The sequence below is a fragment of the Mizuhopecten yessoensis genome, unplaced genomic scaffold (genome assembly GCF_002113885.1).
Source record: "Mizuhopecten yessoensis strain PY_sf001 unplaced genomic scaffold, ASM211388v2 scaffold11161, whole genome shotgun sequence".
NCBI classification, from domain to species: Eukaryota; Metazoa; Mollusca; class Bivalvia; order Pectinida; family Pectinidae; genus Mizuhopecten; species Mizuhopecten yessoensis.
In genome coordinates this window covers 204,437-221,206 of record NW_018408910.1, presented here as the reverse complement: position 1 = coordinate 221,206, position 16,770 = coordinate 204,437, and the positions used below count along the sequence as shown (strand labels likewise).

Sequence of the window (16,770 nt, the reverse complement as noted above, 5' to 3'; positions counted from 1 at the left end):
CACCAACGATAGACCCAGAGGAGTTCCGTTACCTTATTGTCTATGATGAATAATGAGCAGAACCCGATATTTCTATTTCATCAGCTTGACAATTCAAACAGGAACTTTTATCATAGCCAATATCTACTCTCCATTGTTATTGTTTATCGCTAGCATCGTTTCATGTTGATCCGAAAGTAGTTTGTTTAACGTAGACATTGTTCACTGAAACACCTCATGCACATACGATAAGCAATGTTCCATTAACAAAACTTATTGAAACCAGCTGGAACTGATAAAACATACACCGAGACTAACATGGTTCCGGTACATAGACTATTTAAATAAATGTTAAACTATGTGATCACCAATTGTAAAGCGGTTTATGAATAATACATATTTTATGTTCATAACATTTTGTATGTAATGTGTACTATTTATATTGCGGTCGGTCGAGCGCGGATGGCAGAAATCTCCTGATGAAACCATTTCCCGTCACAGAACGCTATCTAAGGTAATTCTATTTCACTATCTGTATTCATAGGAAAGGGCGGAATTAATTATATTTGTAGAGGTTGGTTGATGAGTATTGCCTTCCTGTTCTAATGTTAACTATCTGTGTTAACACATGTGTCGTTGATAGGGAAACAGTCATAGGATAAGTCTGTATTGACCTTAACGAAGTGAACCAATGTATGTATTATTTATTTGTCTATATGTTTTTTGTGCACACTGTTGGCAGCAACCCAAGTTGTGCACTGGTAGATCAATAAATCAACCGTTTCAGATTAAAAAGAGTCAAAAAGAACAACCGATATTGTGTATTTGTTTACGATCCAGCGACTACAGCTTCCCTATACCCCAGTTTATTTGCATTCACTTTTGTTATGGTAGACAAGCGTTCTTTATGTCTTTTTTTACAATTAAATGTTGCTGTTTTTCACATTAATAACTGGTATAAATTCGCCTTTACATTCAGACTTCTGATTAAAAAGTATAATGAACATACAAAGAATATAAAATTAACTTAATCTTAGATCCGCTACGTCTGAAGGATATAAGGTTACTATCCTGTGATGACAGCGTCGGATTTTGTTTATATAGTTGTGTTGAATATACGTCATCGGTTAAGAGAAAATCCAATATGCTTTTCATTTCAAATTAATTCAGACCCGTACAGCAATAACAAGTGTGTTGCAGTTCGTGATTCCGAGTGGATTAGCGCATACATCACAAAGGAGTGCAGTCACACGGTGCTGTCGGTTTGTCTTATTGGTCTGTTTACAGTAGAGTAGGCACGGGCCGTTCTTAGTACATTGTAGCACTTCCGGTAAAGTATAGTCATCTTACAAAATATAGTTTAGCCCCGTTCAAGGCTAGTATTTTGACGTCATCTGATAACATTTTTCTATAGAAAATCTAGTAAAGGCATCGAAATAGAACATAATTACTTGGTGTTGTCATTTAAACGTGTGACATCACCTCCGGTAAAGTCATCATGAGATACCAAAACAAGTTGCAGAAACCGATCAATGAAAGGACTTCCGGTATAGCCACAGATACATATGACAAGTCTAGCAGTGACGTTGGCTAAACAGATTATCGAATATTTGCTCATATTAGGTTTTATTATATGACAGAATGGTCGTCTTGACTCGGGATTCATATAATCTTTTAACTCGGCTATCTGTGTCAGGTCAATGGGGATGTCTGATGCTCACATACACATAGCTGTAGTGGGTGTACATTATATATCACAACGTACGTAAACATAGGCAAACATTTTACCAAATATGATTGTATTTGTTTTCTTTTCTTTTGTGCTGTTAATAAATAAAGTAATAAAATGACATGCCACCGTGTGTGTTATGTATGTGTGAATGTTTACTGGAAGCGGTATGTTAGCGTTTTTGTCTTTGCGATAGCGCGAATCTGATGCCGACTCAAGGGCACTACATCAGTGAAATACCATACCCTTAGTACTACCATCGTTATCTTGTCCTGGTGACAGACCAAATTGCCTTCCCCACTTGTACAAACGTTCACAATTAAAGCCTAAAGAGTGATACTACCAGACAAGGCGCTAGTAACCAAACTGGTTATTAAAAACTTAGAGAGAAACTATGAAGATATACAATGTTGCAATGGATTCAATATATTTATTTGGGTCGCTTTTATGCCCACATGCAGTGTTATCAAGGATGAAATATTTCTGCAACCATATTGTCGATACAAGTTTTTATTGACAGTAAATAGAGCATCATCCCTATATTGGACTACTGTAGCAATTTGGCAGCTGATCTCTGTTATTGCGCTAGCTTTGTTTACTTGTGTAACCTGACTTAACAATAAGCCAAAACAGAATACTAAAGAATAAGAAAGACATCACAATTCTTATGGTCTCCGACATGAAATTGTTCTTTTCTGTTTAGAAATGCTATTTAAATTTTTGCTATTTAACTGAAACTACCAAACGCATGAGCTATGTCAAAAATGATTACACAAATAGTTTTAAAATCAATTCCTGTAAAGTTAAAAAGTCGTAAGACAGACAGAGACAGACGGTTTGATATCCTACAATTTCGAGAATGTGATCGGAAACGACAATCGGATACCTTTTTCGCTTTTGTATGTAATTGATCAGCCATTTTTTCGACGATCCCAATTCTAGTAACTGTTTATTGTAGGAAAATGAAAGAGACTTACTCCTTTTGTGGAGATATTTCAAACCCAAATGCCAAGACTATAAAGCAACAGTTTTCCGTGCCAAAGTATAAGTAATGGGCATTTAATTATCTTTGTTTACAACACATATACATCGACTTCATTGATTGGCTTTCCGATTTATTGGTCAGACCAGTGATGCTGCTTTAAGGTTTAGGTTGGAGTGTGTATACATAGAAATGCAATATTTAGACGTCATTACTGAAAGAAGAACATGAAAATAGCAACCATTATTTGCTTCGCTTTGACATGACTAAGCACAAATAAGTTGGTCTTGCTCGTCTAAGGGATGGTCTTACCCGGTTGTTCGTGATATCTCCCGTGGGTGTTTGCTGGTATATGTACAATCCCAGTACATAATTAGACATGTGTTGATATGCTGATGACCGCAGCCTTTGTCATAGACTTAATTGTCTTTCTCGTTTACTGGTCAGTTCGCTGTGGCAAAATATATGAGTGACATTAAAACAGGCAATCAGGGTTGCCTCGACGGTCAACCTCCGGAACCGGATATTGGTGTAAGATCGGGAGTCTGGCCAATTGTCATGCGCGCCTTTTACACGTCGTGTAGTATCGGTGTTATATGCTTGTTACTTAGCATACAACTCAAATATTATTTTTGCTTGTAATGGACTAGAAAGTATCTAGCTGCCCGACTTAACATATAGTATTATAACTAATGGCATCGTGTTTTTGTAGTTTTAAAACATGCTTAATTTTGTCAATATATTCGTTACTTGCATATTTCTTATCTGTAATGAATCGTCACTTATAATCTTATGTACCGATTGTTTCATATGACCACCTTTAAGACTGGGTTAAGCTAGCTGAATATAGCAACAAATCACACTTGTAATATTCGGTTTCGACATCACGACACTTAACTTTCAAATCCGCTCAACTACTGTTTGAGTTATATATTTTTGCCATCCATTCATTGTATCTACGAACAATTCTCTCAATATAAAGCAGTAACTAGTATACTATATAGATTTCAGCTTTGTGATCCCGGAGTCTGGATCAGTATCTTTTATTCGCTATTTTCTTAATTTGCAGTTACAACGATATAAACAAATGGTAAACTTGTGACGTCAGAATGAAGACCGAAACCAGTATCCTCAAACCTCGTTCTGAGGTAAATGAAAGGATATGTACAAATCATCCGGAACGCATCGTCATGATGGAGTGTACCACGTGCGAGGGCGTACCCGTGTGCCTCACATGCATCAGCACGTCACATAAAGGTCACATGTTCCTGGAGATAGATGGCGTAGCAGACGGGGCCTCATGGACAATGATTTTCAAGAACGCACGTGGAAAACTTGCAGCAATTTCTCGAAGGTGACTTAAGCTTGTACTTGATACCACTACAGCACATAAATGTGTTCCGTATAATATAAGGATTAACTTGAATTTATTTTTCATGTTATGAAGACATAACACAAACAAACGGAGTGTACTCTAAATAAACCGCGAAGGGGTTTATGATGAGAGTACACTCCGGTTTTTTGTGTTATAGCTCCGTAACATGAAAAACATATTCAAGTTAATCTTTATAATTTATTCTACTATACACAATCCCTGTGGAAATCCACTTTTATTGATGGACTCCACTGAGAATCACTTAAGAGCGAAAAAATCAATTCTACGACTTAATCTACCTTATTATACCAGTAAACTTCAATTAGCATTGAATTTTACAAAACACAATCTAAATCATAAATTCATGACCGAACTTAATGACGTACCAGCTAAATAATCTATGCATGGCTAACTTAATGATGTACAATCTAAATCATATTTGCATGGCCCAAATTACGGAAACACTCTCCAAATTAGCGGAGCACCATTTAAATTTAAAAACCATATCCAAGTTATCGGGACATGGACCAGTTTTCAGGAACAACAACCAATTTTCAGGGACAACAACCAATTTTCAGGAACATAACAATTCAATAAGATTGTGCCTTTGTTCCCGAAAACTGGTCGTTGGCCCCCGAAAATTAAGTCGTTGTCCCGCTCACTCGCACAGCGGTATTCCCTTTGATGTAGCCGCGCTCCGGCGAAGCCCGTACAGGTGAGGCAGTCTATAGTCCCTGCCTTGCTGGCCGTGTTGTCGGTATAGCTATGCAACGACGGTTGCTCTAATTCCGTAATCAAAACGATATAATAACACAGGTCGATAGTACACTTATATTTACTTCGAATGAAATAAATAAAGACCAAGGAAATAATGCTTATTTTGTACTACGGCCAGGGTTAGGATCGAAATGAACGACCATTTGAGAATAATGCATAACTTTTACCGTATTGCTGAACTGGTGCTTTGATACATCACTCCAGGGACACATGAAGCCAGTATATACGTCTCTGATCACTCATATAATAATCAAAGACACAATATGAACTCTCAATATTAACGATATTTAATGACGAATGATAAGTACGTCCCGATGTCGTATACAACTTATATTACGTAAACTATATCCCCCGGCTCCGTTCGGTCCGAGGTAAATGTTCATAAACGAACCACTGTATATATATATATATGTTAAGACAGTTTACGTTCCTATTTTGCTTCATATACCTTTCAATCGTTTTTTATGTTGTTAATAGTTTTGTGATTTATATAATCCTCTTAGTAAGGAGATTCCCGATCACCTGTCCTCTCAGCTTTTAATTTCTATTGTATTTAACATAAATGTATTTTATTCATATTTTGGTGTTTTTTTAATCATTACTGATATAATTTCAATTAAATGGAACTTTATCTTTCCTGTACTGTCGTAAGAATATCCCTTCTGATTTAATGTTTCATGTTATAATATTTAAGGTTGAACTTTCTATTTAGTTTAGGTTATCGGGTGATAAAGAAAAAATAATTTACCCGGGTTCCATTGTAGTTATCACCCGATAACCTAAATTGAATAGAAAGTTAATCCTTATATTTATAGCCTTTTTCTTTACATAAAACGCGTCCATTTATGTCATCAAAGTAAACGTATGTAAATGAACACACAATCCAGCCGTCCTGTCAGTCAACAACGTGACGTCATCGGAATGTATGAATTTCAACAATGTATATTTACATTTCAACAATGTATCTTTTGCATGAATACACTAATGAGTTACACATCTGGTATCCGAGGTACTCCTGTTAACTTCCTAAAACAGCAATGTAAGCTCCCGGGTTGTTGAAACTTCGAGTGATAATGACAATGATCTCCACAAAGGCTTTCATTAGAAAAAATACCATTTAAGTTACGTACACTTATGTGTTTAAAGTGAACGAAATTTTCGAAATATCTTGTTTCTTTATTCATTTAAAGCGAACTTAACCATTTCAGAAAGATAATGTGCATCCGTATGTCAGTTATCAAAACTGTATAAAGTAAAGAGAGAAAAAAAATAGAGCATTATTCTTAACCAGAGACGTTATATTACAATATATACGACTTTGGTGTATAGTCTAAACAGTTGCTCTCGTCTAACGAACCTGTGATTACTAAAATTTAGAACCTATGAAACTTCTTATATAAAAGGCTAAGCGTGATCCGGTTGTTAAATATATGAATTATCAGAATTAATATTGAATATTGTATTACCTGTCTTCAGACAGAGACATATAAAGCCGTAAGTAGTATATACGTTTCCGCTTCAGGTCAACCATGACAATCAGAATAATATATAAACTAAAGGTATTTTGTTTTGGTTTCCTTTATATCATAACCAGAGACCTTCTCTGTATTAACGTAATATGTTAGGTATCAGTACATTTTACTCATAGTTCCAGTAGTATTAGTAATCATTATCATATACATATATAGATAAAATATATTGCCGTGTGAATGATGTAATTGATATACAGTAGGTGTTAAGATAAGTTCTGTGCACTGATCTTACACGAAAATGGCACCGTTTCATTGGTTGATATACCTGTCAATCACGCGCGGTAGAGAGGTGGGCCCTCGCGATGATTGGTTGATGTTCTTGTCGATGCTCCGCTGTTGTTTGATTGACAAGAATATCACGGGCCGTAATTCTCGTCACACTCTGGTGCATGCTGTGTACACAACCGCCAGTCATGTCGTCGTTGAACAGCACTACTACGTGATCTGTTTCTGTGCCGGATTATATATATTGCAAAGTTACTGTACCGCTACGGTCCAAATATACGGAAATGTATCAGTAAAAATATTTACAAAATAACTTCAACGTTGGTGTCTTCTGTGTTTGAATGTCAATAAAACGTATAGCATATTTTCGGTATTACCGTTTAATGACAAATCGACGACACTGTGTCGTCCTTATGTTAGGTCGAAAATTCAAATAAACAACAAAATACCGACAGTTACACATTTGATATTATTCAATACAGTACTTATTGATGTGTAATGCCACGGACTTAGATATAATTAAACATCTTTGTTCAATAATGAAAAGCATCTCGATCCACTCCTTGAGCCGGCTTAGGTGTGAAATTTGCGACAGGTACAAAATACTAAACACACCTGTGTCCAGTGCTTGATTGATAGGTTTTGCGTCCGCTTCACTACCGAGTAGTTCGGTCAATCACTGGTAAGATGTACAGGTGTGAAAACCACGTGATTATGTGGATATCCAATGCAATAACCTGAATTGAATTAATAATGTTTAATAAGATACAATGTATCATAAACAAAATTATAGCGGATACGTACGTATATACTGGTTTTATTCGTCTTTGATTAGAATTATGATAACGGAATATTTTCAGTATATAGGTTGTTTCTATAATTTTGTAGAGGTAGGGGTGCTGCCATGATATAAATGTAAATTAGAAATGTTTTATAATACTTTGGCAGTGCGATCACATTACATTATTACCATGCTGATATGATATTTAAACATTATTAGCTGTATACATGGATAATTACAATGGCACATGTAGTCACAGGTAAAGCATAGTTTCAGGTAGATTCAAGCATATCACACCTGCCGGTTGAAATAACAGACCTGTGCTCTAAGGGGGTTAGAGGTGTGATCAAACACCACACAAGTTCTGTATTACCACTGTCATAATTATGCTGTAATGAGTTAATTGGAGATTCCCAGGTAAGACCCACAGGTAAGAAAACTGTACCTGGTAATCCAATTCAATTCAGTTTATTGCTTTGAAAAGCCACATAATCACGTGGTTTCACACCTGTATATTTTACCTGTGATTATCCAAACTACTCGGTAGTGAAGCGGACGCAAAACCTATCAATCAAGCACTGGACACGGTGTGTTTAGTGTGATGTACCTGTACCCAAATTTTAAAACTAAGCCGGCTAAAGGAGTGGATCGAGTTGCTTTACATTATTGAACCAAGATGTTAAATTATAACTTGTGTATATTACATGTATATGGAGAGAAAAAGTTTAACCTTCATAATTCAATTATATTTTCGAGATAAATATAATCACGGACTCAGATTATCTAAGTCCTCGATATAACTTAGCATCGCATCAATAAGTACTGTATTGTATAATGATATTCAATGTGTAACTGTCGGTATTTTGTTGTTTATTTGAATTGTCGACCTAACATAAGGACGACACAGTGTAGTCAATTTGTCATTAAACGGTAATACCGAAAATATGCTATACGTTTTTTTGACACTCAAACACAGAAGACACCAACGTTGAAGTTATTTGTTAACATTTTTCACTGATACATTTCCGTATATTTGGACTGTAACGGTACAGTAACTTTGCAATATATATAATCCTGCACAGAAACTGGTCACGTAGTAGTGCTGTTCAACGACGACATGATTGGCGTTTGTGTACACAGCATGACAAAAGGTGATTACGTGTTGTCATCCAATTATAGGCTAATGTCGATTGGATGTCTTGTGATATATATTAACCCTTATAATAATAATTTATTTTATTAAAGAGTCACATATCCATTCACAATTTAAAGTTTCTAGTTGAAACAAAATTGATAGAATTAATTATCCGGCCAAGTTGACCTATGAGACACTATTTCAACGTTAAATACAGATTACTGTAAAAGCATAATATTTCGTTGGGGATTTAATTTCGTTTATTTCGTGGTTTAAAGAAAACCATGAAATATAATCCCAACGAAATTTTAATCGCACGAAATAGAAATTAGCGAAAATATGAAATAAACTATTACTTTAATTACAAACCATGCTGTATTTACATTTAGACACAGGTCATGATAAACGGTGTACTTATCGTCACAGACACAGAGTTAAACACTTATAACTATAGCGCGTCAATCAAGCGTTTGTTACATCGCTCTTTGTATGTAAATTATAGAGCATGACGGATTTGACCGATACCCATAGTGTGAGTTTATCTCGCCGGGTCTTACCTGAACCTCGCAAGCAGTACGGTGACCATCGGGCGATGGTCGATCTATTGTTTTCCACTGACTGGGGTGAAGCGAGGTGTGAAAATTTCACCTGGAGTGGATGGGTGATCACCTCGGGCGATGTACGGTAAGTCTTATTGTCCAGGTGTCAAACATAAAATAACTGGGTTTGAAAATATTGATTTCACGAAATATTTTCCCCACGAACTTGTCCCAAATCCAAAACAACGAAATTTAACCACCAACGTAAATATATGCTTTTACAGTATACTATGATTTAAAAATTAAAGTACAAATCAACTTCTCCACGGTCGGTTGCTGGTTACTTAATCAGATAATGAAATAACAAGATTTTTCCTTTGTTAAAGAAATAATTAACTGGGCCAACCTACCTGCAAACATATAAACATGCACACGTATGTACAATCAATCATATCAACATGTTTTTTTCATAACAACCACTTACCTATACATTCAACAACATTTTGCACATACTTGTACAATTATACCCTCTTGTCAAATACAGCTTTTTATACATTACATACCAAGTCAACCCACTTTTTCACTAACATTTTATGCGAGGACCAGGCTGCCTGCGCTAAGTAAAACGAATTCAGTACAAATGTCACTTTAGTATTTGAACATTGTGTTAGCAGGAAAAAAGTATTTCAGTATTAGCAATAGCAAAACAGTCCTATAAATAAATATTTGCTTTTGTCTATTATATTTTAACATGAACACCGATAATTCTCATAATACATTGTCACAGTTCCTTAGTTTAATGATTTTTCCTTGACGCTTACAAGTAGTGATTACATTTAATTATCCTTCAATGCTTAGTTAGAAAGTTCATACAGACCAACAGCTATATTTATACACCTACAATTTCAACATACATGTCCAATACAATGTACATCCACATGTAAGGTTTCTGTGCACGATTATACATTACAAACAAAGTAAACCTACTTTCTCATAATAAAATTGTATGCATGGGATGCTTGCACCAATTAAAAAAGAATTCAGAACGAATGTCACTTTCAAGTTTAAATATATTGTACAACAGGAAACAGAAAAAGAAATACCAAATGTCACTGCGAGTACATGCACCAGAATGTGACGAGAATTACGGCCCGTGATATTCTTGTCAATCAAACAACAGCGGAGCATCGACAAGAACATCAACCAATCATCGCGAGGGCCCACCTCTCTACCGCGCGTGATTGACAGGTATATCAACCAATGAAACGGTGCCATTTTCGTGTAAGATCAGTGCACAGAACTTATCTTAACACATATTGTATATCAATTACATCATTCACACGGCAATATATTTTATCTATATATGTATTTGATAATGATTACTAATACTACTGGAACTATGAGTGAAATGTACTGATACCTAATATATTACGTTAATACAGAGAAGGTATCTGGTTATGATAGAAAGGAAACCAAAACAAAATACCTTTAGTTTATATATTATTCTGATTGTCATGGTTGACCTGAAGCGGAAACGTATATACTACTTACGGCTTTATATGTCTCTGTCTGAAGACAGGTAATACAATATTCAATATTAATTCTGATAATTCATATATTTAACAACCGGATCACGCTTAGCCTTTTATATAAGAAGTTTCATAGGTTCTAAATTTTAGTAATCACAGGTTCGTTAGACGAGAGCAACTGTTTAGACTATACACCAAAGTCGTATATATTGTAATATAACGTCTCTGGTTAAGAATAATGCTCTATTTTTTTTCTCTCTTTACTTTATACAGTTTTGATAACTGACATACGGATGCACATTATCTTTCTGAAATGGTTAAGTTCGCTTTAAATGAATAAAGAAACAAGATATTTCGAAAATTTCGTTCACTTTAAACACATAAGTGTACGTAACTTAAATGGTATTTTTTCTAATGAAAGCCTTTGTGGAGATCATTGTCATTATCACTCGAAGTTTCAACAACCCGGGAGCTTACATTGCTGTTTTAGGAAGTTAACAGGAGTACCTCGGATACCAGATGTGTAACTCATTAGTGTATTCATGCAAAAGATACATTGTTGAAATGTAAACATACATTGTTGAAATTCATACATTCCGATGACGTCACGTTGTTGACTGACAGGACGGCTGGATTGTGTGTTCATTTACATACGTTTACTTTGATGACATAAATGGACGCGTTTTATGTAAAGAAAAAGGCTATAAATATAAGGATTAACTTTCTATTCAATTTAGGTTATCGGGTGATAACTACAATGGAACCCGGGTAAATTATTTTTTCTTTATCACCCGATAACCTAAACTAAATAGAAAGTTCAACCTTAAATATTATAACATGAAACATTAAATCAGAAGGGATATTCTTACGACAGTACAGGAAAGATAAAGTTCCATTTAATTGAAATTATATCAGTAATGATTAAAAAAACACCAAAATATGAATAAAATACATTTATGTTAAATACAATAGAAATTAAAAGCTGAGAGGACAGGTGATCGGGAATCTCCTTACTAAGAGGATTATATAAATCACAAAACTATTAACAACATAAAAAACGATTGAAAGGTATATAAAGCAAAATAGGAACGTAAACTGTCTTAACATATATATATATATACAGTGGTTCGTTTATGAACATTTACACAATCGGTTCATCATTTGCACGAGTTTATCAATAAATACTGGACAACTAGTACCTCGGACCGAACGGAGCCGGGGGATATAGTTTACGTAATATAAGTTGTATACGACATCGGGACGTACTTATCGTTCGTCATTAAATATCGTTAATATTGAGAGTTCATATTGTGTCTTTGATTATTATATGAGTGATCAGAGACGTATATACTGGCTTCATGTGTCCCTGGAGTGATGTATCAAAGCACCAGTTCAGCAATACGGTAAAAGTTATGCATTATTCTCAAATGGTCGTTCATTTCGATCCTAACCCTGGCCGTAGTACAAAATAAGCATTATTTCCTTGGTCTTTATTTATTTCATTCGAAGTAAATATAAGTGTACTATCGACCTGTGTTATTATATCGTTTTGATTACGGAATTAGAGCGACCGTCTTTGCATAGCTATACCGACAACACGGCCAGCAAGGCAGGGACTATAGACTGCCTCACCTGTACGGGCTTCGCCGGAGCGCGGCTACATCAAAGGGAATACCGCTGTGCGAGTGAGCGGGACAACGACTTAATTTTCGGGGGCCAACGACCAGTTTTCGGGAACAAAGGCACAATCTTATTGAATTGTTATGTTCCTGAAAATTGGTTGTTGTCCCTGAAAATTGGTTGTTGTTCCTGAAAACTGGTCCATGTCCCGATAACTTGGATATGGTTTTTAAATTTAAATGGTGCTTCGCTAATTTGGAGAGTGTTTCCGTAATTTGGGCAATGCAAATATGATTTAGATTGTACATCATTAAGTTAGCCATTCATAGATTATTTAGCTGGTACGTCATTAAGTTCGGTCATGAATTTATGATTTAGATTGTGTTTTGTAAAATTCAATGCTAATTGAAGTTTACTGGTATAATAAGGTAGATTAAGTCGTAGAATTGATTTTTTCGCTCTTAAGTGATTCTCAGTGCTCTTCTCTCTTAGAAAATATTGCGCCGCTGTGTCAACCAATCAAAAGCGACTTTACAAACGGCGACTTCGGTTTTTTTACGTTATGGGCTGAGAACATAAATGTTTAAGCCAATGAAAGTTATATATATCTAGCTAAAAATTGGCCATAAAGACATCACTTTGGAATTTGATCTAGAACAACTTGTTTGCAAAATATGAGATAACTTCAGAAAAAATAGATCGATTATCTGGGATAAATACACTGTAGATGCAGTGCGTTGTGAATCTTTTTTCGTTCCGTGGTAATATTGATGGTTCGTTTTGAAATAGGAACAAATGTTGGACTCAGGTAGACACATTTATCAACGTTATGTATTTTTTTTATTTCTATAAATTGCTGTAATGTATAGTAATGAACACAATGTACTCCGATAGACCATGCAAGGTAGTTGTTTCATTGTGGTGTGTAGCTACCTTGCAATCGTTGCAATTGTAATGTCATGATAACTTATCTTGACAAAATCAAATTGAAATAAGGCGTCTTCTCTTGTATTTATATTGCCAATTGATGGTACTGAGTCATCTTCATTGAAGAATAAGGCGACGTATTCATCATATGGTGATCAGCAGGATTTCACAGAGATGTGTGTCATTTCTGTAATATGAAAGTCGATAGTTATATAATGCTCATTAGCGTGCCTTGTGGTTTTGCTATCACTACCCGAGTTTTCGATGTGAGGACGAGCAATAACTTAGATCTGACTTAGATTTACACGGCGGGGGTCATCGATGCAGCTGGATACGCTTACTCTTCCGAAATGCCTGGTCTTATTCTTCTTGTACGTTCCAAGGGTCCTATATACATTTTTTTCTTCGTTTATATTTGCCCCTAGTTTTATTAATTTCAGTTCGAAGTATGGCTTTGTTGACACGGTACACTTCGGGGTTTCTTGCGCATAATTCTTATAGCATTCACGTAAAAATAGCGTTCCATGATGCACAGCTAACACAAAAGTATTAGGATTACATGAAATGTTACGTACTTCCGAAAGGTTTGGTGTTATTACAACACAATGTAAAAATTCATATTAAGCCACAAATCGCATCTTTTTCTATGTGGAAAAAGTAGTTACACATACCGAATGAAACCATGATTTAATTAAATGTAATATGCCAATCCTTTTGCGAAAATTTATTAAATGTAAAACAACAATCCTATTGTAAAATTGGCTTTAACTCGTGTGTAAATGAATACAGATCTATTTGTCCTGCAGTAATACTCAAAAGGAAATGTTCCTAATAATGGTGACCAACCAACTTAATCGCAGTAGCACGCAACGTGCAATCAATATCGTACTTATACAATCAAACGTTACAAAGATAGATTTGGCTTTATCAGTATGTATAAACCAATTAACAAATCTCCTAAATTATAGATACATAAAGTTTGTTTATTTCATTTTAACAGAATTGACCAACTAAAGGAACTCAAAGAGCAAAACGAAAAATTATCAGTTCTCGCCATTAGTGACATTCATCGCCAGGGGGAGCTAATGAAGCGAGAAGTTGACGAGACATGTGCACACCTCGTCTTACAATGTAAGTCTATCAGAACAACAAACCAGACACTTCTCCAGGAGTCAGAGGACAAACTACAGGAGACCATGTCCGATATAAAAGCAATAATCACGAAATCACAGACAGCATTTTCTTCCGGGATGAAAACAGGATCAAAGCAACTGAGGGGAAGACTTAAGCTGGAGATCGATCGGCCGTTTGATAGACTTCCCGACCTACAGGCCCAAAGTTTCTCTCCGTCTCAGCGATCTAGCGAGTCGATGTCGGCGGAACATTTCATAGGATCAATTCAATCTAAGGTGTGGGTACTGGAAGACTCGTCGGTGGTAGACAGTACAAATCATTTCCTTGGCAACATGATACCTATATTGCGTGCAACTGAGCTTTACAATGTCAAGGTCATGGCCACTTTCCGGTTTTCTGTCGACCGCGAGATCGAGTCGGTGTTTCCTGGTTTTGACGGACGTTCTTGGATGGTGTGTGCCAGCAGTACCGAGGCAAGATTAGTTGACCACGCAGGAGAGTTTGACCCGAGACGGTCTATAACTCTAGATAAATACATCTACATAAATGATTTGATCACCACCGCGGACAAGACGAAAACACTTGTTTGCTGTTCGGACCAGTCCATTCGTCAGGTTCACCATAGCAATGGTCACTGTGACGTCATGTTTCGGACACGCCATTATGCCACAAGTTTGTGCGAGTCACGTGATGCAGGCTGCATACTCGTTTCGCACTATCACGATGGCATGCTGGTCAAATACAACCAGAGCGGCCGAGCACTGCGCACGATTGACCACGACTGCGAGGGAAAGCGTCTGTTCCACTCGCCGACAAGCGTCAGAGTGAACACGACCAATGGAGACGTTGCCGTGATAGAGAGTTCCTGTCCACGTCACGTAGTAGTTATAGATCGGAATTTGCAAGTTCTATGTCGATTTGGGGGATATGAATTTCCGACTTCATATGCTGAAAAAAAGACGGGAGGGTCGTTCGTACCGAGTGACATCTGCTTCGACAAACATGACAACATCGTGATAGCGGACTCCGGTAACAAGGCTTTGATATTAACCGATCGCCATGGCAGCAGTACCCGGATACTGACCACGTGCGCGCTGGAGCCCAGGCGCGTGGGTGTAGAACCAACGGGCCAAGTGTGGACAGGTTATCAGGACGGAACTGTCAAAATATTCAGGTACAAAATACCAAAACGATCGGCAAAGGAGGACAGTTAAAATAGATATGTTCATAGAACTGATAAAACGGTGGTCAAATGATACCGAATGAATCATTGGTTGATAAATATAGTGTGTGGGTCGAATGTAACCGAGAAAAGTGTATCTGTTTAACATGGAATATGACTACAAGTTCCATAGGATTCAATTAGGCAATAGGTGATGGGCTGGAAGAGGATAGTACATTATAATTATGATTTTCAAGCATTAATGAGAACAAAAAATAAACATCTTTTTCCTCTTTTGTACTTAATATTGATTTTTGTTTGATTAACAATTACTCTGTGCTTAACTTGTCATTTGAACAGTTTTAAAGAAAATGCTTCTTTAATACGAAAGTGTTGATACAAAAATGATTTTATTACCAAGATAACAATTAAGAAGAAAAATACCGTTCAGGATATCTTGATATATGAGAGTTGCCTCATAAGTTCGACATGGCAATAGACTGATAGACGATATGGCGAACAAAATCACTTTACTTAGGAATAGTTCTAGATGGTTTCGCCCATTTTACTGTCTTTCGTGACTAAATACACGGACTTCTGTCCTCAGACTTCCGTAGACTTGCTACCCTCAGAACTTTGCATAGACCTGCTATCCTCAAACATTTGTGTGGAACTGTTTCCCTTAGACGATGTTTTGTAGCCGATGCCGTCAGACCCGTGTGTTGAACTGCTGCTTTTAGACTTGTGTGTATACACGCTGTCCCAGACCTATGTACGAACCTGCTGCCCTCAGACTTGTGTGTGGACCTACTGCCCTCAGACCTGTGTGTGGACCTACTGCCCTCAGACTTGTGTGTGGACCTACTGGCCTCAGACTTGTGTGTGGACCTACTGGTCTCAGACTTGTGTGTGGACCTACTGCACTCAGACCTGTGTGTTGACATGCTGCTTTTAGACTTGTGTGTAAACACGCTGTCCCAGACCTATGTGCGGACCTGCTACCCTCAGGGTTGTGTGTGGACATGCTGCCCTCAGACTTGTGTGTGGACCTACTGTTCTAAGACCTGTGTGGACCTACTGTCCTCAGACCTGTGTGTGGACATGCTGCCCTCAGACTTGTGTGTGGACCTACTGCCCTAAGACCTGTGTGGACCTACTGTCCTCAGACCTGTGTGTGGACCTTCTGCCATCAGACCTGTGTGTGGACCCGCTGCCATCATATTTGTGTCTGGCCTACTACCCTCAGACCTGTGTCTGGCCTACTACCCTCAGACCTGTGGTTGGACCTACTACCCTCAGACCTGTGTGTTGGACCTACTACCCTCAGACCTGTGGTTGGACCTA

The 16,770-nt window shown here is 36.9% G+C and overlaps 1 protein-coding gene across 1 annotated transcript; it reads left to right on the top strand.

Moving 5' to 3' along the window:
* Window positions 1–411: 411 nt before the first annotated feature.
* LOC110467137 lies at window positions 412–15,763 on the top strand. Its single transcript, XM_021524075.1, has 3 exons — window positions 412–493; window positions 3,760–4,044; window positions 14,131–15,763. The coding sequence occupies exons 2-3, from the start codon at window positions 3,800–3,802 to the stop codon at window positions 15,476–15,478; spliced, it is 1,593 nt and encodes a 530-aa protein (XP_021379750.1). The 5' UTR covers window positions 412–493; window positions 3,760–3,799; the 3' UTR covers window positions 15,479–15,763.
* The last annotated feature ends 1,007 nt before the right edge of the window (window positions 15,764–16,770 follow it).

Bases quoted from the DNA above. Each gene is read 5' to 3' on its own strand.
- LOC110467137 (XM_021524075.1), top strand. From the start codon at position 3,800: ATGAAGACCGAAACCAGTATCCTCAAACCTCGTTCTGAGGTAAATGAA. The intron at 4,045-14,130 runs GTGACTTAAGCT...TCATTTTAACAG, and splicing joins CTTGCAGCAATTTCTCGAAG to AATTGACCAACTAAAGGAAC.